Genomic DNA, 25,510 nt, shown 5'->3' with positions numbered 1-25,510 from the left:
AACAGCAATGCCTCGGTCCTCCCCTTCCCCATGTTTTAATTCTATTACAGATGGGAAGATTCAGAAAAGGAGGCTGCTGTCATTTCTTTGTAGTAGACTGCATTTCGTTTTTTTTTTTTTGAGACGGAGTCTCGCTCTGTCGCCCAGGCTGGAGTACAGTGGCCGCATCTCAGCTCACTGCAAGCTCCGCCTCCCGGGTTCACGCCATTCTCCTGCCTCAGCCTCCCGAGTAGCTGGGACTACAGGCTCCCACCACCTCGCCCGGCTAGTTTTTTGTATTTTTTAGTAGAGACGGGGTTTCACCATGTTAGCCAGGATGGTCTCGATTTCCTGACCTCGTGATCCGCCCGCCTCGGCATCCCAAAGTGCTGGGATTACAGGCTTGAGCCACCGCGCCCGGCCGTAACTGCATTTCAACAGAGTTCCTCCAAGCAGGGTATGAGAATTTTAATGGACTTGCCACAATTTTAGATAGTATCGGGGATTCAGGGAAATATGTTTAAGAGTTGTATAGTTGAAAAAAATAGGATTATTTGAGATTTCACAGATATCACTGCTTAGGAAGAGGCTATGGGAAAAATAATAGAGGATCAACTTAAGTCTGATTTAAAGCAAAACTTTTTTTTTTAAAGTGACAAGGTTTTGCTCTGCCGCCCAAGCTGGAGTGCAGTGGCACGATCATAGTTCACTGCAGCCTCAAACTCCTGGGCTCAAGCAATTCTCTCACCTCAGTCTCCTGAGTAGCTAGGACTTCAGGCACCTGCCTCCATGCCTGGCTACTAAAGAAAAATATTTTTAAAAATACCAGCGACTGGGTACAGTGGCTCACGCCTATAATCCCAGCACTTTGGGAGGCTGACGTTGGGTGGATCACTTGAGGACAGGAGTTTGAAGCCAGCTTGGCCAACATGGCGTAACCTTGTCTCTACTAAAAATACAAAAATCAGCCAGGAGTGGTGGTGCATGCCTGTAATCCCAGCTACTCTGGAGGTTGAGGCAGGAAAATCACTTGAACCCAGGAGGCAGAGGCTGCAGTGAGCCGAGATCACACCACTGCATTCCAGCCTGGGTGACAGAGTGAGACTATGTCTCCAAAAAAAAAAATAAAAAAATAAATAAATAAAAATAAACAGTACAGGTACCTCGTTCTGGGACAGGGCAAAAATCATAAGGGTGGTCTGTGGGTGACTGAAGTTTTGGGAACTACTGTACTGGCCTTAAGCCTCTCTCCTGCCAGCCATGCATGAATCTGTCTGGCTGGGGTAGCTACATCCATCATACAGATGTTCCCCAATTAACTGGAACCTTTCAGACAGCCTAAAACTGGCCTAGGGAAGCATGAAGCCCTGACCTGTCTCCTCTGCCTCCTTGAAAGAGGTCCAAACCTGTGGATTTGTGAGATGAAAAGTGGGGAGGAATCCTGGCTAACCTTTCCTTGACTATTGAAGCAGCTATATCTAGAATGGCTACATCAGCACTTTATTGTTTGTTTCTTTCTTTGAAAAATAAAGGCATCCCCTTTTCTGATGGTTTTCTGTAGTCCTCTGCCCATTTTAACCCACATAACTGCACTGTGAAGAACCCGTGCCCATTTGAGTTTCCCCTGCCTAGAGGGGACCTGTTTTTTTTTTTTTTTTTTTTTTTTTTGACAGAGTCTCTTGCCCAGGCTGGAGTGCAGTGGTGTGATCTTGGCTCACTGCAACCTCCACCTCCCGGGTTCAAGCGATTCTCCTGCCTCAGCCTCTTGAGTAGCTGGGATTACAGGTGCACCTCACTGTGCCTGGCTAATTTTTTTTGTAATTTTTAGTAGAGACTGGGTTTCATCTTGTTGGCCAGGCTGGTCTGGAACTCCTGACCTCAGGTGACCCACCCGCCTCGGCCTCCCAAAGTGTTGGGATTACAGGTGTGAGCCGCAGCACCTGGCCTGGAGGGGACCTTTCTTACTATGTACCGCAGAGGGAAGTCCTGGGCCTACTGTTGTCTACAGGTGCGGCCACATAGCCATTCCTGGGTTCCATGCCTTGCCCTTCCTGGGCAGGGCCCAGGGCTGAGTCCCAGCCCCATGCTCTCATCCCACGCCTCTCAGGAGCTAGGCCTAGAAGTAGCCAAGGTCTGGGAGAAAAGATCTGTGAGAGTGCAGGACAACTGGCAATTCCTTTTCCTTCTCTAGTATTTCAAAGGCCAATGTCGCCAGGCAGGTTTTAGCGGGAAGAGTGTGGCCTCTAAGGGCAGGCAGATGGCTCTGCATTTGGGTTCTATTGCTGATGTTGGCTAAAAGTGACTTGGGCCAAGTCACTTCACATCTCAGGACTCCACTGAATCTCATCTGGAAAAGGGGACAATAATAATATTCTCGGGGGGTGACTGTGAGCATTAAATGAGATGATGTCAAACCTTCAGCACAGTGCGGGTGACTGAGTAAATGAGAGCTGTTATTATGTGTTCAGTCATCATCCCTTTGGCCAGTGTTTATTAACTGTCTTTGCTGTGGCTTCTTCCTCCGTTACCTGTGCCTTTTCCCCCTCCTCTTCCTTCTCTTTCCTCCTTCCTTTCCCTCTCCTCCTCTCCTGCCTTCCTTCCTCTTCCTTTCTTAGTCCTCTTCTTCCTCCTTCTCCTCCCCCCCTTCCTCTTCTTCCCTCTTTCTCTCTCTACTCCTCTTCCTTTTCCACCTCCTCTCCCCCACTTTCTAGTTCCCTTTGTGTCCATTATGTGACCCCTGTATCCTTACCCTTGGGGTCAGGGGTCAGTCAGCGTGATTGGGCTCCACATATTTTATGGGTGTTTGTTTCCATGTTAAGTGTCTGTCTCTACCACTGGACTGGAAGCTGCATGAAGGCAGGAGACACCATACTTGTCTTGTTGACCAGTGTATCTCCAGGCCCTTAATGCATCTTCATTTATTTGACCATTCCCCTGTGTATGGACATTTAGGAGTTACTTCCTTTTTTTCCCCCCTCCTTTCCAAGCATAGCTGCAAGGTACATCTCTGGGTGGGTCATTCCTTGGCTATTTCTCCACTTCCTGAGCTTGATCCCATCTGACCGATCTTTGAGGCACAGGTCAAAGTTGGCCTCCTTCACAAAGCCCTTCAGGGCTGCTCAGGCAGTGAAGGTGGCTACTGTTCCCTCCTATCCCCATCCCTCTCTCAGCTCTGGGCTCCCACACCTGTTTCCTCTATAGCAGCCACAGCACTTTCACACTGCAGAAGCCAACACATGCCAGAAAGGTCCTAACACCGGCTAGTGGCCCCAAGACATGCAGTAAAAGGAGGGAGAGAGCTCAATCCAGGGCGGTTTCTGCGAGTCCAAGATAGACCCCCAACCTAGAGGGCTTGCCAGGTCCTTGCGTACCTGTAGGAGGATGGGGTGTGAGTTGACAGCTAGCGTGTAGAGCAGGCGCAGCTTGTCGCGGTCGGTGAAATGGTCCATGAAGATGCTGCCAGCGTCAGCCACCTCTGCATAGCGCCTGACCACGCGATCCAGGAGTCGCTGCGAAGGGCAGCGCAGGAGTGGACTGGCCAGGCCCTACGCGCAAGTGGGAGAGAGGTGGGAGAAGACAGAGGGATGCTAAGCTCTTGTGGGGGATTAGCAGGAGGGGGAATGGGCAGACCCTGTGTTGGGGGTGAGGGAGACCTTGAGATTGGGGGGCCAGGTGAGGCGTGGGGGAAAGACCTACAGGAATAGGAGTTGTGGGGTGGGAGGTGTTGGGTAGCTCTGCCCAGGGGGAAGAGGGGGCAGATCCCTGTGGCTGGGGAGAGTGGCCAGAGCACTTTTGCGGGGGCGGGATGGGAGGCCTCCTCCCCCACCACAGGCTACACTGGGGTGGGGCACAGAGACCCAGGGAACAGAGAAGAGAATGAGCTCTCTTGGGCAGCACGGCAGGAGGGCACTCAGCAGGCAGAGGACAGGGCGGGGGAGAGGAAGAATGGGAGAGCAGGTGGACCCCACCTTTCCCCAGCCCTCAGCTGGCCACCTGAGTTTTGCATTGCCTGTGTCTCTACCCACCATTGCACCCCCACCCTGCCCTTGGAAAGAAGGCTGATCCCAGGTTGAATTCATTCCCTGCCATGGGCTCTTTCGATTCCTTCTGCCATTTGACTTCGATATCACAACTATGAGGCTGCACTTGAGTGTCTTTGTATGCACCACTGTGTTCTTGGGATAAGACTTGGAGATACGAACCTAGGCTTTTTTTTCATGAATGTTTCCAGTAGTTCTTTACAGACTAATACAGATGCCACTAACACCATGCGGGTGTGGTGGTTTGGATCTGTGTCCTGCCCAAATCTCATGTGGAATTGTAATCCCCAGTGTTGGAGGAGGGGCCTGGTGGAAGATGATTGGATCATGGGAGCAGATTTCCCCCTTATTGTTCTTATGATAAGCAGTGAGTTTTCATCCTTCCTCTTTGCCTTCTGCCATGATTGTAAGTTTCCTGAGGCCTCCCCAGCCATGCTTCTTGTACAGACTGAAGAACTGTGAGCCAATTAAACCTCTTTTCTTTATAAATTACCCAGTCTCAGGTAGTTCTTTTTGTTCTTTTTTCTTTTTTGAGACAAAGTTTCACTCTTGTCACCCAGGCTGGAGTGTAATGGTGCAATCTCAGCTCACTGCAACCTCCAGCTCCCAGGTTCAAGCCATTCTCTTGCCTCAGCCTCCCAAGTAGCTGGGATTACAGGCATGCACCACCACACCTGGCTAATTTTTTTGTATTTGTAGTAGAGATTGGGTTTCACCATGTTGGCCAGGCTGGTTTCAAACTCCTGATCTCAGGTGAACCACCCACCTCGGCCTCCCAAAGTACTGGGATTACAGGCATGAGCCACGGTGCCTGGCCTCAGGTAGTTCTTTACAGCAGTATAAGAATAGACTAATACAGACACTAGAAGATTTCTTGAAAGATAGTGAGTTTAAGCTGAAGCCTGAACCTGAGGGTGGAAGAGTATTTCATGCAGAGGGAACAGTATATGCAAAAATGTTGAGAGGAGAGAGAATGTGCTAGAAGCTACAGGTGGTTAGGGCTTTTTGAAGCTAGAGTATCACTAGTGAGAGTGAACAGAGAGGAATCCCAAAATGGAAGACAGATGAAGTCATTTTAAGGAATTTTTATTTTATCTAGAAGGGATAGGGGACCACTGAAGCCTTTAAGCAGATACACATTTTATGCTCAGCTATACATTTTAGGAAAGCGATTCTGGGTGGTTATGTGGACAATAGATTCAGAGGAGTGTGGCCAATACTGCTAGTTATTGGCCCTTGCATTTTAGCTAGGCATATGGCCACCCCAAATAAAGATTTCATTCCCAGCTTCCTTTGCAGCTAGGTGTGATAATGTGATTAGGTACCAGTCAATGAGATATAGTAAAAATTTCTGAGAAGAGTCCTTAAAGGGAGAGGATGTAGCTTTCTTCACTCTTTTCTTCTTGGCTGGAATGTGGAAGTGATGGGTGGTGCTCAGGCAGCCATCTTGGATCAGGGCACACTAAGGGCTGTGAAGCAGCAGAATAAAAGTAGCCTGGATCCCTGACAATCATGGAGCCACTATATTGGCCTTGGACAGCTATGTATCAGTTTCTTTTATGTTTTTTAAAAAGTGTATTTTGGCCAGGCATGGTTGCTCATGCCTGTAATCCCAGCACTTTAGGAGGTCGAGGTAGGCAGATCCCTTGACTCCAGGCATTTGAGACCAGCCTGGGTGACATGGTGAAAGCCTGCCTCTACAAAAAATACAAAAACTAGCCAGATGTGGTGGTGCATGCCTGTAGACCCAGCTACTTAGGAGGCTGAGGTAGGAGGATCACTTGAGAACAGAAGGTGGAGGTTGCAGTGAGCCATGATTGTGCCACTGCACAGCCTGGGCAACAGAGTGAGACCCTGTTGCAATGAATAAAAGTGTATTTTGATCTTGTTTAAGCCACTGTTACTTGGATTTGTTGTTACATGCAACTGAACTTAATCCTAAATATCACAGGAGGAAAGAATGGAGGCAGGAAGGTCAGTTAGGAAGATGCAATGATTGAGATGTGAGATGAGGGAATGCAAAGACTTGAAGATATTTGTTGGTAGCAGAATATACTAGTCTTAGTGATAAGCTGAATGGTTGGGGGCTGTTGGTGAGAAGAAAGGAGGTGTCAGAGATAGTACTCAACGTGAGGGTGAACAACAAGAATATTGTTTGCTGAGGTGATTTTAAAACATGTTTGCAAACTCTTTGTCACTTCTCCTATCAAGAGATAGAGTCTCATTTCCCTCCCCTGGAATATGGACTGCCTTTGGTGACTCACTTTTGGTGGATAGGACGGTGCAAGAGTGAAGATGCAAAACACTGAGCCTAGGTCTTAAAAGGTGATACAGCTTCTACTTGGTTCTCTCTTTGGATGCTTGCTTTTGTACCTAGCCACCATGCTGTAAGGAAGCCCAGGTCACATGGAGAGCCATACATGGAGAGAAAAACCAAGATCTCCCACTCACTGCAGCTGGGCTGCTAACTGACAGCCAGCCCCAACTTGCCAGCCATGTGATTGAGCCATCTTGGAAGTGGAACCTCTATGCCCTATAGAACCACCCCAGCTGATGCTACGTGGAGCTTGGTGAGCCTTTCCCACCAAGCCCTGCTCAAGTTGCATATTCATGAGCAAAATAAATGATTGCTGTTTTAAGCCATTATGTGTGAAATGGTTTAATACACAACAATAGATAACTGATATATTTGCTGAGAAGGTTCTGAACCACCTCTTTAACTACAGCAGGAACAGGCTTAAGAGACCATTTGTACTACCCCTTCCCTTTATGATGCAGGCAGCTCCTCCCCCAAGGTCCCACTTACAGAGTGAGACCTTTGTCTACTTCTGTTTGGCATGTGCTGGCCATGTGCAAACCCACAATTATATTGGCCAATGGCAAGCAGAATTGAGAAACCAGCCATTCCGATAAAATAAGGTTTCATTTCAAACCAGATACACTTTGGGGATTTTGGGGATTACCAATTGCTTTGGAGTTTCTAAATCACTTCTCCCATCTGCATACATGGGCAACAGGGCTAACTTACCACCTCCCAGTGAAAAATAAAAAGGTAACCAAACCTTGGACCTCTGTTGCCCCTCTCCCTGCCGTGCCTGGTTTCCTCATCCTTGCATTTCCTGTCTGGTGCTATCTCTTGGGAAGCCAGCCGACCAGTCAATGTCTCCATCGACTGGAATTTTGCTTGGCTATGTTGTTACTTGATAAGGGCCTTTGGTTCAGGGTGATACTGAGAGTGGCTGTCACAGTTCTCTACCACAATCCTTAACAGTCTGTAAGACGGTCGATAAAATTTAGCAGACATGTTGCTGTGATGGTTAATTTTGTGTCAACTTGGCTAGGCTGTATTCCCCAGTTATTCAATCGAATGCTAGTCTAGGTGTTGCTGTGAAGGCATTTCATAGATATGTTTAACACCTACAATCAGTTTACTTTAAGTAAAAGAGATTATCTAGATAATCTGGGTGGGCCTGATCCAATCATTCAAAGCCCTTAAGAACAAAACGGATTTTTTTAAGGAACAAGGAATTCCATCTGCAAACTACAGCATCAGCTTCTGCCCAAAGGTTTACAGATTGCTAGTCTACCATATGGATTTTGGACTTGCCAGTCCCTACAATCATGTAAATCAATTCTTTGAAATAAATCTGGACATGTATATGTATCTCCTACTGGTTCTGTTTCTCTGGTAGAACCCTGCCTGATAACACTAGCTAAAGGAAAAACACTTGTTCATTACAAAAACGGACAGCAACTAAGACCGAAATCTAGGTTTGCTTTCATCTTGGAAGCTTTTAGTGAAATCTGAATAGAGGAGAAGTAACTTCCCCAAGGAGTCATTTGACCTGAGATTGGCTTTCATCCATACCCCGGAGTGTTTGCTCAAAACACATCACCAGCAGTCAGCAGTGTCCTCATTTAAAGGGTTCTTACCAGAATGGAAACATAAAAGATAAATAATCTTGACAGATGATTTCATGACTCTGATGGAGGTACTTAAAAAGTAAAAGAGATATGCTTTTGTTTCCCTCTAGAAGCTAGAGATAAGACAGTTCATCCATCACTAGCTCAAGAACAGGTTTTCCTTCAGACCCGACCAAAATTTAGAAGTTATGTGGACCTTCTGTAATGTTGTCAGAATTGCCCTAGCTCCTTATCAGGTTCTATCTCATGGGAAGACCTGTCCAGACTGAGAATCTCGCCAGAAATAGATGCCAGTAGGATCACATCTGGATTGGGGTGGGCTGAGCAATGGTCCCATCTAGGGGACCACAGTGTGGTAGAAAGAGCTGGGGCTTTGGAGTTGCCATCAGAGAATGTTCTGCAAAGGTAGCCTGTTGCTGGTGGGCCTGTGTGTAGGTGAATTCTGGAGGTTGGCATGGGAGCTGCATGTGAAGGCTTGAGGCAGAAGCCTCTTTAGTGACTACTATTTGAAAATGTGGTTGGTATAACACAGTTGGGAGAAGGCTAACACTTTCTGGAAGTTCTAAGTGCTGGGCCCTATGCCAGGCTTTTTCACTGGTGTTATCTCAGCACACACAGGAACTTTAGTTCTCTCTGGCCCTGGTGACAGTCCTGAAAATTAAAATGATTGATTAAAAAAAGGCTTCAAAAGATTTGTGGAAAATGTGACATTAATTTTCGCAGCCGTGGCAGGTAAATGCAAATGGTAGGCGGCATTATCCAGTGATCTAGTAAAATACTCCCATGTTCCAGATGGGAATAAGGACCAGGAAGGAAGTGGCTTGTTAAAGATCATGCCCCTGGCTGGGTGTGGTGGCTCACATGGATGAAGCTGGAAACCATCATTCTCAGCAAACTAACACAAGAACAGAAAACCAAACACCACATGTTCTCACTCATAAGTGGGAGTTGAACAATGAGAACACATGGACACAGGGAGGGGAACATCACACACAGGGGTCTGTCGGGGGTTGGGGGGCTAGGGGAGGGATAACATTAGGGGAAATACCGAATGTAGGTGACGGGTTGATAGGTGTAGCAAACCACCATGGCACATGCATACCTATGTGACAAACCTGCATGTTCTGTACATGTATTGCAGAACTTGAAGTATAATAATAATAGAAAAAAATTAAGTAATTAAGTTAGCTGGGTGTAGTGGCACATGCCTGTAGCCCCAGCTACTCGGGAGACTGGGGCAAGAGGGTCACTTGAGCCCAGGAGTTCAAGACTGCAGTGAGCCGTGGTCGCTCCAATGCTCCTTATTGGTGTCCAAGTTTGCTTTCATACCCAGATTCCAATAGGGTATTACATGGATTTAATGGGGAGAAAGATGGGGGGGGGGAAGCCAGTGATTTCAGAATAGGGCACTGTGTCCCAAACTTGGCTGACAATCCCAGCCTTCAGAATGCTATAAACCTACAGATTCCTAGGTCCCCATCTAGAAATTCTGGAAAGGTAGGTCTGTTGGAGGCTTAGAACTCTGGATTTAGACAGATATCATGAGCTGTTCTTGTTACCAGCCAAGCCTAGGGAACAGAAGGGGAGCAAGGGAGATAAGAAACTGAGATGCAATTCAGCATTTCCATCTCAGGAGCTTTGGAAGAAGTCCCTGGGCAGACTTCTTTCTTTAGCTTAGACACAAATAAAAATGACTGTGCATTCTTGATGGTAAAGACAGCTGGTAATGGCTTCCCCATCACTCCTCAGATGGCTATCATCTGTCCCCAGAAAGGTCTGGCTGGTAAAAGCCCAAAGTTACCCTTTAAAAAGGGATGTGCGCACTATAATAGAGGTGCTCCAGAAAACCACACAATCTTCAAAACCACCCGAATGAATCTCTCAGGAGGAAATCATAGCTGCTTGAAGGAGAGATGGGGTTGCTGACCCCTCACATCACACTGCAGAGCCTACTCCAAGGAAGGATTGAGTGGAAAGAAGAATCAGGAGTGCCAGGTGGCAGTTGGAAAGGTGGCAGTCTAAGGGCCGTGTACTGACTCCAACTGGCCACTAGCCCCATGCTGCAACTTGGGGTGACAAGAACCAAAGGAGAGCTGGCATCCTAGACACCTCCATTTTCAGACGTTCTATATCGGGTCAGTGAAGATACTGTCACACTACCTGTCGTGTGACAATACATAGCTATTTACCATGCTAAAATTGTCCATTTTAGCATGGTAAAAAGAACCAGAGACACTGTGGAATTCTCTGCTGCTGCTTGTCCAGCTCTTTCTTGGAATTTCAGCACAAACTCGGTTACAAACCTCACAGAACATGCACGCAAAAGGCTTGGCCTGGTGAGAGGCATATCCTTTGCATTCAGTACATTAGTACCTATCATTGTCACCATCATGGTCATCAGCATCGACATTGTCACTGCCACGTGCTAGACGTGCCTTCCATACAGAGCCATGGTAGTCTCCATGCCCTACGTACCCTTACAGCTGAGGCTTCCCCTTCTACGGCCACTTGCTTAGGGCAGCAGGGCAAGGCCATCTTTGATGGATACGGGGTACCTGGTGTGAAAGGCTCTACTTAATGAGCTGTTGGTAAAGAGTTACGCCAATTATTCTGATTCCCTTTGGATTTTGATTTGGGATCTATCTGAGAAAGAGAGGATGGGACAGTGCTATGGAAAGAAGCAGAGATGCCATGAGTGAGGGTGATTGGGGGCCCCCAGGAAGCAGTGACCGAAGCACCAGATGCATGGTTGCTGGGTGCCAGCGCTGCTTCGGGTCTTAAAAGCTTCTGTGGGCTCAGGGAGTCTTTTTGTCTCCAGGAGAGCCAGGCAGCCCACCAGCCCAGAGAAACGGGCTTTTATTGAGGCATGAGGGAAAGGCAGCGGGTTAGGATTGGAAGTCCTGGGCCTACTGAGACTCAATTTCTGCCTCTGTAAGAGGAGGGATGACAGTGTCTTTTCTCAAACCTCATGGGAATGGCATGGAAGATAATGTGCATGAACCTCGTTAAAGTATTCACCATCCTGTGCTCCTGTAGAGCCGTATTATCCTCAAGCCCATCTTCCATCCTAATTGTGCAACTTGCTTCTGCCTGATTTTTGGCAGTTTCAAAAGCAAATGTTTCTCAAAAGACAAAGATTCACCACTACTGAACATATTTGAATATTTGCTCAGATAGAAATAAGTGTGTGAAAAAAAGAACATGAACTCCTCTTAGAAAGAAAATCTAAGACCAGAAATGTGGCTTTTCCCAGATTAAAAGTCAGCTTGTCTCAGTAAGAAGGTTTTCCTTGCCAGCTAGATTTGGAAGGCTGAGGGAAATCTTGAACAAATGAATTTTTACTTTGAGTGGACTTACTGTTCTCAAGCTCACCCAGGGAGAAGAAGAGAAGTGCTAACGCTAATAAACCTGTGAGTTTCCTTTCTGGTTACACACCCGAACACCATTCACATGATTTAGTTGTAAATATGCATGTGAAATGGGACTTAGGTTAATCATGCATCCTAAGTTAATCAATGCTCTATAATTAAAACAATGTTGATTCAATAACTGTCTCAGCTGTGGATAATTAAACCAAAAGTTACTGAACATTTCTCCAAGCTGTATTGTATTCAAAATAATGAAAACTCTTTTTTGGTTTGTGTCATAAGAGAAACATCTTGGCTGGGTGCAGTGGCTCATGCCTATATTCCCAGCACTTTGGGAGGCTGAGGTGGGAGGATTGCCTGAGCCCGAGAGTTCCAAACCAGTCTGGGCAACATAGGGAGACCCTGTCTCCACAAAAAAATGAAAAATTAGTTGGGCATGGTGGTGCCACACCTGTAGTCCCAGCTACTTGGGAGGCTGAGGTGAGAGGATCGCTTGAGCCTGGGAGGTTGAGGCTGCGCTGAGCTGTGATTATGCCATGCATGGCACTCCAGCCTGAGCAACGAAACAAGACTGTCTCAAAAAAAAAAAAAAAAAAAAAGAAGGCAAGCATTTCACGATTCTTTTCCTACTACAGTAGATGAATTTTTTTCTTTTATTAAAGGTCTTTCTGATTATTTTCCACTGAAACCCAGACATAGCACAAAGCTTTTTGGTGTGTTAACTTTGGATTCTATAAGTGTCTGGCCACCAGAGTGATTCTTTTTTTTTTTTAGATGGAGTCTTTTTTTTTTTACACCAGGCTGGAGTGCAGTGGCATGATCTTGGTTCACTGCAACCTCTGCCTCCCGGGTTCAAGCGATTTTCCTGCCTCAGTCGCCCGAGTAGCTAGGATTACAGGCGTGCACCACCACGCCTGGCTAATTTTTGTATTTTTAGTAGAGTCAGGGTTTTGCCACTTTGGCCAGAATGGTCTTGAACTCCTGACCTCAGGTGATCCGCCTGCCTTGGCCTCCCAAACTGCTGGGATTACAGGCGTGAGCCACTGCGCCCGTCCCAGAGTGATTATTTTTGAGAAACCACTTGGGTGATTTAAAAAGTAGATACCTCATAACTCTCAGTCATGTTTATAGGCAAAGCTTACCCTCTTAGCTCACTGTCCCAGGTACCGAAGGAGGGAGGAAAATCTGCTAAGTAGATAGCTCCCAAATTGTTTCAATTTTGCTTTGAAATCCCTCAGATATGGCAGGTTTACGATAGGTCCCTTGCTCCTTTTAGAAGTTTCTCTCTGTTACCGTTGGCCTAGGCTGATCAGTTCAGGTTCCCTGACACTCAGTCACTAAAGGAAGAAAGTCAGATGCAAAGGGTAGAAGCAGAGACAGGAATGAGCCAAGAGTGGGCATAGAATTTGGAGTTTTCTTAGGATCGTCTCAGAATGAATAACATATCCAGGAGGGTTGAATAGAGTTAAAACCACATAAAACAGAGTTGATGGGGTGGGGTCAGGGATATGAAATGCTTCCCTTGCAGCAGAAAGCCTGTCTTACAGGCCTACAGTTTCTATGGAAGACAGGGTCTCCTAACTCTGGGTGACATCCTTTCCTTGGGCAGAGCTTCTTTTTGCTTAGATTCTGGTATTCTGCAGAGGTTCTGGGTTGAGCCCTGATGGAATGTTCTCTCAGGAGCAGAAGGCTTGAGAGAAGTTCTGTTTCATTCCGTGGGGAGAGTCTCCAGGAGAGGAGTCCCATATGTGGCTTTATCCACTCTCCTGTCTCCCAGCGCCTCCTGGCATGTCTTCTCGCTGTCTCGCCTCTTCAGGCCAACAGTCTGCGTCCCTTCATTCCATCCTGTATTCCCATTGGCCTGTGGAGGGGTCTCTGCGGGATGGATGGACAGCCTTCACCCCAAACTTCAAAGGTGAAAAATTAGATTCAACATCCCCTTTGGGAGGCAGTACAATCAAGTAGTTACAACTATGTCATTGAAAGTCAAGCTGCCTGGGTTCAAATCCCAGCTCTGTCACTTAACAATGGCATGACCTGAGGCAAGTTTTTTAATTTAGCTATGCCTCAGTTTCCTCACCTATAACTGACAGATAATAATTAAGGGGACCCATAGGACTCAGGTTCTGAGCCAGGATATTTTTGAGAGTGAATGGGGGTGGTTTTAAGAATTAAATCAGGACAGTAGGCATCCTGTGGGACTGTCTCAGGCAAACCTAAATAGATGGTTATCCTCATAATTACGGTACCCATCTCATGAGGGCGTTGAGAGGGTCAAGGTTGTGAGAACAGTGTCTGGTACATGGGAAGGGCTCTAGAAGCATTTTCTGTTATCATCTGTCCCAAACGCAACACCCTTTTCTAATTTTTCCATTTCTGTAAGTGACTCCACCATTCTCCCAGTCTTCTGGGTTAGAATATCTGAAGCTATTTTTGACTTCCTTATCTTATTGGCTGATCTCTTGGATCTTTGGCTCCCCATATCAGTTTGCAGTGTCATCATTGTGACCTGTAACATATGCATCGTGTCATGTCCACTTGTGACCTTAGTCACCTCTCCTCCAGCTGGCCCAGGCTGGTTCCTTCCCTTCCTGAGCCCCTGTTCCCTCATCTCTCAGGTGGGGACGATGGTATTTGCCACCAAGGACACCCCCATTGCCAGGCTCTGGCATGGCCTCTGGACATCACAGACACTGTTACTTCCTTCTTGAATTCGCGATAAATATGTCACTGTGCTTTACAGACTGTGGAGTGCTTTGTAAACACAAAAGGTACTGTGGAGGGCCAAACAAACAACATTCACACCGTGACAATAACTGACACAGGACAGTCTTGAAATGTGGGAAAAATATTTGGGAAACACTAGTCAGGAAACCATTTCAGGCAGAAGGATTGGGGGGTGAGTGTTATCAACTTCTCAGCCATTTGAAGAGGCCAAATGGACACAAAGCGTTAATCAGACTGGACATTAAGACAGGATAACCCAAGGGTCAGAAGTTGGCCTTGGGAGGCCGGGCGTGGTGGCTCACGTCTGTAATCCCAGCATTTTGGGAGGCTGAGGTGGGCAGATCACTTGAGGTCAGGAGTTCGAAACCAACCTGGCCAACATGGCGAAACCCTGTCTCTACTAAAAATGCAAAAATCAGCCGGGCGTGGTGGTGGGCGCCTGTAATCCTAGCTACTCAGGAGGCTGAGGCAGGAGAATCACTTGAACCTGGGAGGCAGAGGTCACAGTGAGCTAAGATTGTGCCACTGCACTCCAGCCTGGGTGACAGAGCAAGACTTCGTCTCAAAAAAAAAAAAAAAAAGTGTTGACCTTGGCATCCAGAAAGCGGATGCCCCAGCCCATGGCCTCCAGCACTTTGGCCCAGGGACAGGTGGCCAGGCCACTGGCAATCACCCACTGACTCCCGTCTTAGATCAGCACCCACCCACCAGCCTTCTGACTACTCAGAAGCTTGCCTTCGTGCAGAGAGAGGTGCATTCCACTCTATGGGAGAGTGACACTTTGTAAATACCATTTCAATTGCTGGTTCTGTGACTTGGCCAGTGTGAATTGGCTTCTTTTAGGGTGTGCTGGGAAGACCACCAAATGTGAGCTCTAAGAGAGCAGGGACTTTGTCTGTCTTGCTCACCTCTGTGTCCCTGGCACCTTGTAGAAAGTTCATACTCAATACAGTGTTGTTAAATCAGAGGAGGAATTATTGAAACCCCAACTCTGGACTGTGGTGAATTTACCAGGGTAAATGCCAGCCTGAGACACCCAAAGGGAGCCAACAGAAAAGGTGGCTTTTCCGGAGACACACCCATGTGTTACTGCAGGGTACAGCCTTTGAAATGATGACAATGAAAACCAGTTGCTAACATTATTGCTGCTTGCCTGCTCTGTTTCAGGCCTGGTGCTCTGTGCCTTGCATGTGGTGCTTTGGTTAGTTCTCACACTTCCACGAAGGCAGGCACTGTGCTCACCTGCAATGAGAATTCTGTGTGTCTGGAAGCTGAGCAACACATCTAGAGCTTTGTACATAGAGGTGGAGCCAGGATTTGAACCCACGTCTGCCTGAGTCCCAGCTCAGGTCATACTGTCTTCTTGTGCATTGAACCTGCAGCCTCCTTGTTGAGTCTTCTCTCTCTGGCACTGTCAGGTGGTCTGTGCCTCCAGCGCAAGAAGCGGATCTCATGTGCTCTCATCTTTCCAGGAGCCCTGGGCATCATCCGGCCTATGGCAGTGTCCGACGTCTTGGATGTGCCCTCCCTTTCCCTCTTTCTCCAGTAGCCTGTGTGAGCGTGGCCCTGCCCTACTTTTGCCATGAAGGTTCAACACCATTTTCCTGACCCCGCTCTGAACCCTTGCCAGTCCCTGCATACCATGTTTAGATCCATTTCTGTAAAGATCCACTGTCTTCGAGTCATTTTTCTTTAGAAATACAAATTCTCAGACCCTGCCCCAGACCTGCTGAATTAGAATCTCTAGGGCGAGTGTGCCAACAAACCTTTCTGGGAATTCTGGTGCCTGCTCAAGTTTGAGAACCACTGTCCTATAGAATGAAGTTTAGCTCCCCACCCCCAGCCCTTGCCCTACCCACTGCTCTCTGACACTCTAATGGAGGGCCGTGACACTTGCTCTTCCCACGGTCACGCTTTATTCTCACTTCCACGTCTTTGCCTGTGGAAGATCCGTCATTGACACTTTCCCTGTCCCATCCTTCCTCTCCCAGTTTAGGCCACACCTCCTCCAGGCAGATTTCTTGGCCCTTCCAGCTCTCATTTTCTTCCTTCTTTTGCAGTCTGTGCTACACAGGCCTCGTGCTATGCACGTCGGGTCTCTCCTTAGCTGTTCAGTGCACAGGAACTTTGAATAATCATACCTTGGTAATCATACCTCTGCCTCAGCAAATAGTAGTGGGTGGGTACCTAAGAGGTCCTTAGTAAGCAAATCTTGTCCACACACTGATTGGTGTGCTGCAGTGCACTTACTCGGGGTGTGTGCCCCAACCCACAATTCCTGAGAGGCTGACTTAGGCAGCTGGTGGTTAGTCCAGGAGCAGTACAAGAGGTAATGTTGGAGGAGCAGGGAGCATGACTAGCAGAGAGATCCAGTCTGCTGAGAGATAATGGAGCAGATACCCAGAAGGCAGCAGAGATGAGAAGCAATGCAGGGCTGGAGCCAGATAGGAACTTACAATTTCTTTCTTACCAGGAGGGCTGGATGGATGTACTTCCGACAGAATAAACCCCGTTTTCACTTTAATTTCTGAGAAGGTTTCTGATCCTTGCAACTACTAATCCCTGATTAATACAAGCAAATGGTTGCTTTGAGGGACATGTGTTGTCTTGGTTTAGTAGGCGACCATCTTAGCTGAATACCACACAGTGTCATGCATGGTATCTACATAGCATAGACCTGGTCAAGGCTACTTCCCTTGCCTACCTGTGCCCCCTGCTGTCAAACCTTTGGCAGCCAGAGGCTCACTTAGTAGTGAGCGTGGCCTCCTCTTCCATTGGGTAGCCCACACCTTGGATGACTCCTCGGTGGAGGTGTAGCTAACTTTCCCTTCCTATTAAGACTCTCTCTTTCCTCTCACCTCCCCACTTGTCCACCATCTTCTTCTTCCATTCCAGGCCTCTGGAAACTTGTCACTGAAGCATTTGTGGGTTGCTCAAAGATTTTCACTGTGGCAGATGAATAATCATCCTGGCAGGCAATTGAGCTAATAGCCGGGGTGAGCAGGGCAGCTGAGGCAGAGTAAAACACATTATTTCATGGTCTGTCATTTCGATTCAGGTGTGCTAAAGCTCATAATAATTCTCCACTGGGCCATTTCTTTTTATATGGGCTGTTGGTTTTCTTTTTTCTCTTCTTCTTTCTTAAATCAAAATACAGGAAACCAAGTGCTTCTGACAACTCTTCGTGCATCCAAAGCTTGCAGAAATATCCATAGAAGCCCAGTGGCTTCTGCTGTGCAAAATTCCTGTTGGCCCAGGAGGCTCAGGCAGAATTCTGATTGTCAGGAAAACCCTCACACTTGCCTGAGAGCAGGCGCTGCCAGGCTTCTAGTTCCCCCCAGCCCTTCTGTTGAGATTGAATCCCCTGTATGAGTCAGGATTCAATCAGAGACAGGAGCACCAGGAGATTGTTTCAGTTTTATAGGGTTTTGACTTTATACAGTCATGGGAGCTGGCTAAGCAGTCTCTGTATAGGGCTGCTGTCCTCCCATCTGATGTTGGAGCTGAAGTCCACTGGGCAGACAGTTGGGAAGGGAAGATAGATGCAAAGTGGGGGAAGACCAAGGACAAGATTGAACCCATAAGTGCAAGCTGGAGCCCACGAGGACCGACTGAAACCATGTCAGTTCTTGTTGCCTTGCCCTTGGTGGTGTGGTGGCCTGCAGAGGCTGGAGTCCTGTAGTATGGAGCTAAACCTGGCTCAGGAGTCGTTGAGACTAAAGAAGTGGACAGGGAAAGGTAGAGCAGCTGCAGGCCTGACCATGCTTTGCACCAGCAAGGTGAGCCAGCAGGCAAGTGGCAATGTGTGTGAGTTATCAAAGAACCACTGTTTCACTTCCACCCTCCAAGACTCCTGACAGAATCTATCTGTGGTCCACTCTAATTCGAAGCATAGAGGGAAAGGAATTCTGGGAAATGTAGTTCAACCTAGCCAAGTTGACACATTACAAAGCTGTCACATCACCTTTGGCTTTCTTTGCATATCCCATGGTGACTTTCTTCAGCTAGACTTAGCTAGCTCACTGGATCCTAACTGCCTTGAGTCTGTATTTGGGGTATGGAGGTTTACTGTCCTGAGACAAGGTGGAAGAGGAGCAGGCTTGCGTAGGCAGCTTTTCTGGGCCAGGTTTCAGGTGAGGAGATCCCCAGTAGATGGACATAGTGCAGACAGAGCTCATGGAGGAGCCGATGATGCCTTCTCTGGGTACCTGAGAGAAGCTCCTGGTGTGCACTAACTCCTTCCTTCTTTTCCCTTCCTTCCTTCCTTCCTTCCTCCTCCTCTCCTCTCCTCCTCCTTCTTCTTCCCTTTCTTTCTTTCTTTCTTTCTTTCTTTCTTCTTTCTTTCTTCTTTCTCTTTCTTTTTTCTTTCTTTCTCTTCTTTCTTTCTTCTTCTTTTTCTTAAGCTCCTGGTGCACTGAACTAACTTTCTTTCTTTCTTCTTTCCTTCCTTCCTTCCTTCCGTCCTCTCCTCCCTCCCTCCCCTCCTTCCTTTTCCTTCCTTCCTTCTTTCTTCCTTTCGTGGGGTATGGGAGAGACAGGGTCTCATCATCTTGTCACATGGGCTGGAATGCAGTGGTGTGGGATAAAGTGATCCTCTCCTCAGCCTTCTCTAAGTAGCTGAGACTAAAGGCACACACACTACCACACCCAGCTAAATTTTGAATTTTGTAGAAGACAGTCTTGCTATTGCTGCCAGGCTGGTCTCGAACTCTTGAGCTCAAGCGATCTTCCCACCTTGGCCTCCTAAAGTGCTGGGGTAACAGGTGTGAGCCACTGTGCCCAGCCTGAACCTCCTTTCTATCTCCATCCCAACCCCTTTTCCCCCTCTTCACTGCCTCATTCCTCTGCACCCTGCGTACCTTCACAAGGTACTGTCTACCAGGTCCTTTCTGTGGTAGAAGGAAGGGTCTGGGGAGAAAGAAAAGCAGGCAATTTCGTAGAGGCTGGGTGTGAGAAATTAGCCACAGAAGCACTAGAGAGAGGCCGCAAAGCCCGGAAGGGCCTGAGCTGAGAACGAAGTGCTGGCAGTTCCAACCCAGGTCTGTCACTAGGCTCAGTGGTCCTTTGGAACTGCATTGCAGGGAGACACAAAAAGAATCTGGGGACTCTTCCCTCAACCCAAATATACTGCTGCAACCATGCCTGTGTGTTAGGAAACTTGTAACAGCTCCCATCTGAGGTTGTTGTAAGTCATTTATTTAACAAAAAGCTTATCAGTGGTCTGTTTTGTATAAGCTGTTGGGCCTTATATAAAGTAGGACTTACTGAGGTCACAAAGATAAATAAGAGAAGGCCCCTACACCCAAGGTACCCTCGTGGGGCAGAGTGAAATATATACCACAAAGTTCAATACGGGGCAGAATATGACAAATGCTGTAAGAGATGTAAACAAGGTGCTATGGGAATACAGAAGAGAAAGCAGTAGGGAAATCCAGGTAGGCTTCACAGAAGAGGTGGTATGAGCACGGCCTTGAAGAATGAGTAGGATTTTGGCAGGTGGAGATCTAATGTCAATGCATTTTAACTGAAGAATCAGAATTGAGCAAAGGCAAGAAGCAGAGTTAAAGGCCATGTCTGGTCTATGGGACACAGACTTGGGTTCATCAGGGGAGAAGATTGGAAATGTATGTTGGGAGAAAACTATGGGACTCTTGAATATCACAATGTAGGATTTTAGATTTTATTTTATAATGTGCGCAATGTTGTAGGCAAAGATGATTGTTCATGAAGATGCATGGGCACCCCCCAAAAAACTCTTTGGAGGGAGTTATATTCAGTTTGGCAATATGTATTCAAAGGTGTAAAACCTTTATACCCCTTGACCAGTGGTTCCACTACGAAGTAGGGAAGCCACAAAGCATGGTATTTAAGGGTGTGACTTCTGCAGTCAGGAGAGAGGCCTGTGTTCAAATCTCAATTCCAAAATTTACTAGCTGGGTAACCTTCGACAACTTATGTAAATCTCTCTAAGCCTCAGATTCCCCATCTGTAGAATGGGAACAAGAATATCTTAGAGGGTTTGAAGATTAACTGTGACAAATGTATGTGAAGCATGCCTGGTCCATAGAAAGTAGCAGGTATGTGGTAGTTTTTAAAGGAATTTGTCTCAAAGACCTACCATGAAATTCAGACAAAGACTTTGCAAAAGGATGTTCATCAAAGCATTATTTATGATAATAAAAACAAAAAATGTAAATAGTCAATAATATTGAAAAACTGTGGTCCATACATGTGAGGAAATGATGCTTGTGAAGAGTTTTAATGATATGGAGGTTATTATGAGATGTAATATTTAGCCATAGAAGAATATTCAGTATTACATATACAACTTACTTTTAACCATGTTAAATATGACTAGAAAAAGACTAGAAGAAAAAACACCACTGTGTCAACAGTGGTTGCCTCTGTGGCACCCAACCAGTGGTGAGTTATATGTGATTTTTCCCCTATTTTTTGTGTTATATATATACACACACACACGCACATACATGTGTATACATACACACACACTATATGTATATATACTTTATACATTTTTACAATGAGTCTATATCACTTTAATAATAACAAATAAAAGTAAAAAATTGAAGAAAAGAAAGTTTTGAACTGAAAAGGAAAGATCCATTTTTTGGGAGGGTAGCAGGTGGCCAGGTTAAGCATGTATTTGAGAAAGGGAAGGTGAGAAGCAAGGAGATGGGTCACATTGCTCTTTGAAGCAGGCCTGAAGTGGTACTTTTCCACCTCACAATGAATGGGGTGATTCTGAGGGTGCTGTAGGGGAGGAGCACTTTGTTGGAAGAATTCTCTGTGCACAGCCAGGAGGTCTATGCAGAAGGAAGGGGGTCTGTAATGGGGATCTTTTGCAGGAAAATATGCTTAGACAATCCGATGGCCCCTGAGCTGTGAGAGATTGAAGTATTAAGGTAAAACAGACAATAAAAAGGTGGGGGCCACACATTTTTCACTACTGGGCCATGGACAGGACCTCAGGGAGGCAGAGAGATCAGATGGATCCAAGAACAATGAACGTCAAGAATGAAGAGAGCCTCATGAGTTTCCACATGTTACTGCAGCCCTCCTGGCCCTATAGAGAATTCTTTAGATCCAGAACACTGAAGGAAGGACTATAGTTTTAGGATGAAAAGAAAGCATCAATCTCAAGAAGCTATAAGGTAGTTATATTTGTTTGTTAATTAGAGAGTCATTTATATTCTAGAGTCCCTTTCCTAACCCTGGCATACATAGTGTCCACTGTCTTGTCCCTAGAATTGGCAAGTGCTACAGGTAAATGGCTACCTGCTGAGTCTCAAAACATGATGGTGTGCAGAAAGTCTCCACCATAGTTAGCGTATGTTGAGGCTCTGGATGCAGGGGAAGCCTTCTGAGAAGATTATTGGTGAGGAGACAGTTTTGATCCTAGAGAAACAATGTTGGAAGGGAAATCGGTATTTGCCCCTTGTCTTTCCTTTTGGTGTCTTACCTTGCCTTTGAAGCACAATCCTCAGAAGCACTTGGGTCAGCTTACTAGGCGACCCCCTGGATAAATCACCCTTTGTCCTCCTGAGCAAGAGGCTCCCCATCAACTTCTCTCCCTCCCTTTGTCAAAATACCTCAGTTGTCTCTTCTCCAAGTTAACTATGGAGAGATCAGTCTCTGAAGAATGCTAATGGATCATTGTGCCATCATCCCTTCTTGCCCAAATTGGGTAGACATTTCTGGTATCAAGAGTCATATTCTGTGGAGTGTGAACTGTGGGACTGATATGGTTTGGATATCTGTCCCTCCAAATCTCACGTTGAAATGTGATCCCTACCAGGTGCAGTAATCCCAATATTTTGGGAGGCCTAGGTGGGAGGATGCTTGATCTCAGGAGTTCGAGAAGAGCCTGGGCAATATGGTGAGATCCTGTCTCTACAAAAAAATACAAAAATTAGCCAGGCATGGTGGTGCACACCTGTAGTCCCAGCTACTTGGAGGCTGAGGTGGGAGTATCTCTTGAGTCTAGGAGGTCGAAGGTGCAGTGAGTTGTGATTGTGCCACTGCACTTCATCCTGGGTGCCTGGGTGACAGAGCAAGACTCTGTCTCAAAAAAAAAAAAAAAAAAGAAAAGAAATGTGATTCCCCTGTTGGAGGTGGGGCCTCGTGGGAGGTGTTTGGGTCATGGAGGTGGATCCCTCATGAATAGATAAATGCTCTCCCTCAGTGGTGAGTGAATTATCACTCTATTAGTTCCCATGAGAGCTGGTTATTAAAAAGAGCCTGGCACCTCCTCCCTCCCTCTCTCTTGCTCCTTCTCTCACCATGTGATCCCTGCTACTGCTTCCCTTCCACCATGAGTGGAAGCTTCCTGAGCCCCACCAGAAGCAGATGCTGGCACCATGCTTCTTGCACAGCTTGCAGAACTGTGAACCAAAATAAACCTCTTTTCTTTATAAAGTACCCAGCCTCAGGTATTCCTTGGTAGCAATGCAAGGTGGACTAATACAGGGGTTTCTGCTTGTTAATGCCTAAGATAAACCAGTAAAAATTCTCACTTGGGGAAAGACAAAATTTCAGGGACTCTAAAATCGAAAGGTCTCCAGTGAAACTGTGTAGAGTTGGCTGTATCAGGAGTTAGCACAGGTATGGATCAAGGGTCACCTTTAAGTTGTGAATAGTGAATAGTGAATAGTGAATGATGTCATATCCATTCGTTTATTCTTTTCTTTATTTCCCAACATTTATGAAGTGTTTACTTTATGTCAGACATGTGTGAGAAAAGACACTGATAAAAGATCCAATCGCTGCCCTCAAGGAGCTGTCTATATGATTGGAGAGAAAACAGAAAGAAAGCCACCATGTACTCTACATAAAGCGCTTTTCTCATCTGCTGTAAGTATGTTATTTAAGTCAGATTCTCCTCTGGATCTTATGCCCAGCTGGGTCCTGGCCAAGGCAAGGAAGGCCTCAGTTCCCTTAGTATATGCTAGGCTGAAAACCACAGGAGTTCCTCACACATTCTTTAGCCTTGAAATAGTATCCAAAATGCCAAAGTGTTTTAGAATAAAGCCGGATTCTCAAAATTAAGAAAGATGGCTTTAATAGCTATATTTAGGATTTTGATATATGCATGCAGTAGCATTTTTTTTTTTCTTTCCTGGAGAGTGGATAATTCTGGGATTTTTGGTTCTGGCCATGACAAAATATACCTGGTATCAGACTTACCCTTCTGCTGTAAATAGCTCTAAAATCTCGGCAAAATATATAAAACACTCTTTGCAGGTATTGAACCATAACCAACACAGCACAATGATCCTTGTGAGAAAGGATACACACGAGGTGAGCCCCATATTCACACTATCTTTTTCCCTGAGAGCATTTTCCAAGCTGCATTGTAGGTTTGTGCTAGGTAAAGGAAACAGAGATCAGCATTTGGGGCTGCCAAAATGGCTGGGATTTGGGAGACACAGTCCTGTAAAGGAGAAATTCACAGAGAAGGAGGCCCCGTAACTTTGTAACAATTTCCCTCAGGTCCTTGGCCAGCTCCTAAGCAGCATGTGAGTAGGGTAGGCCTCTAGAGACCTATCAGAGAACCATATTAGAAGAATGTATTGCTAAGCAGAGATTTCAGAGACTGCATGGTGCTGGAGAGATGAAGGTTGAAGTTTGGCTAGACATCTTAGTGAATATCCTAGGCTTTCAACCGGACCTCAGAAAGTCCACATTCTAGTAGTAAGGATCACGCCTTATCAGCAGGGACCATGTCCTAGCAGTAAGGGCGAGACCAAGAAAGCTACACGAACCAAGTCTAAAATCCATTCTCAACAGAATTAAGGCAGTGACTCTCAACTGGAAGAAATTTTTCTCCCCAGGGGATATTTTTGACAACACCTGGAAACATTTTGGTTGTTACAAGTGGGGGTTGTAACGCTACTGACATCTAGTGGGTAGAGGCCAGGGATGCTGCTAAACATTCTACAAGGTATAAGCCAGCCTCCTTCCCCCAACAAAGAATGATCCAGCTCAAAGTGTCAATAGTCTTGAGATTGCAAAATCCTGGCTTTAAGTGATTTGAGAGCAATTTAATTGGCTACTAGAACAAAACTCAACAATTTTTAAAGGAAGATGACATAATTGAGAAACTTTATAAGGCATTACACTTAAAATTTGGCATACAATAAAAAATTACTCCATTAAAAATTACCCCCAAAATGTGAAGAAGAAGGAATAACTAATAAGAAAAGGAAAACTATCAACACAGACAGAAGCGGAACCAGAGATAATCCAGATATTAGAGTAGAAACGAGGAATTAAAAGTAAGTCTGCTTAAGATTTTAAGAAAATAGAGGAAAAGATACCAAATGAATGAAAAAGAGAGAATTTCAAGATGGTGGAATCTATAAAAATTAAATAGACATTCTAGAAATGCAAAATGCAATATCTGAAATTAAGAACTTCTTTACTGGCTTTAACAGAAAATTGGGCACAGTAGAACATATCAGTGAGCTAAAACAAAGCAAAACAAAATAAATCCAAAAACAGAGAATGTCTAAACTAAGAACATAAAGAGAAAAATAACAGAAAAAATACTAGAATTCAAGGTTGGTTTAATATTTGAAAATAAATCAATGTAATTTATCACATTGATAGAATAAAGGAGAGAAAATATATGGTCATCTTAATATATGCAGAAAAAGCATTTTATAAAATTTATGAAAAATTCTCAATAAACTAGAGTAGAAGTAGAAGGAAACATCTTTAGTCATACTGAGGGTATATTAAAAACTTATAGCTAACATTCTTGTGATACCTGTGAATTTAATCACAGTGCTTGTTCATGGCCCAGCAAGAGTGTGTGAGCAAGCCCCCACACAGCTCATCTTTTTCCTTCAAACGATGGAGTAACTCGGTGTTGGAGCCACTGGAACATCACCTCATCAGCATTTGTGTTAAGGGGGTTGTTTCGAATGGGACAAAGAATAACCTATCAATTTTCAGGTCTTCATCATATTATAGGATTATTTAAAAAGGGGGGACCAACAAATCATTTGGTTTGTCTGCTAAAATAGATACCTAATTATAATTCATAGATCTCATTAATGAAAAGGATCCGGAAAAGGCTCACCCAGCCTTGAAGCAGATAAGTTGAGAATAAAAGATGAAGGCAAAAGAGGACTAGAGGAATACTAGACATGAGATAGGTCACCAGTGGATTCTTTCTTGATGTGTCTCAAATACAGAGTTCTTTTGCTCTAAAGTTTGGAACAAAATGGTTATGTTACTAGGACCACTGCTATTTATCAATGTATTGGAACCTCTAACCAGTACAATAAGGCAAGAAATAGAACATATTTTAATGTGAGAAAAAAATAAATAAAACTACAGTTATTGAAGATGGAATGACATAATGGTATATATGGAAAAATAAAAAAAATCTATAGGCAAGCTATTAGAAATAATAGGTAAATTTAACAAGATTGTTGGATATAGGGT

At 45.5% G+C, this 25,510-nt stretch overlaps 1 protein-coding gene across 1 annotated transcript in view; it reads right to left on the bottom strand.

Annotated features, from left to right (window-relative positions):
- The window catches only part of DIPK2B (divergent protein kinase domain 2B), a 53,907-nt gene that overhangs the window by 6,174 nt on the left and 22,223 nt on the right, over nt 1-25,510 (bottom strand). The window contains 1 exon segment of the mRNA XM_033201449.1: nt 3,351-3,524. Within this exon segment, the coding sequence (XP_033057340.1) occupies nt 3,351-3,524 (174 nt within the window).

Source organism: Trachypithecus francoisi, unplaced genomic scaffold (genome assembly GCF_009764315.1).
Source record: "Trachypithecus francoisi isolate TF-2019V2 unplaced genomic scaffold, Tfra_2.0 Lachesis_group6, whole genome shotgun sequence".
Lineage (NCBI taxonomy): Eukaryota > Metazoa > Chordata > Mammalia > Primates > Cercopithecidae > Trachypithecus > Trachypithecus francoisi.
Note: the sequence above shows the minus strand (reverse complement) of the source record. Positions and strands in the feature narration are given on the sequence as shown.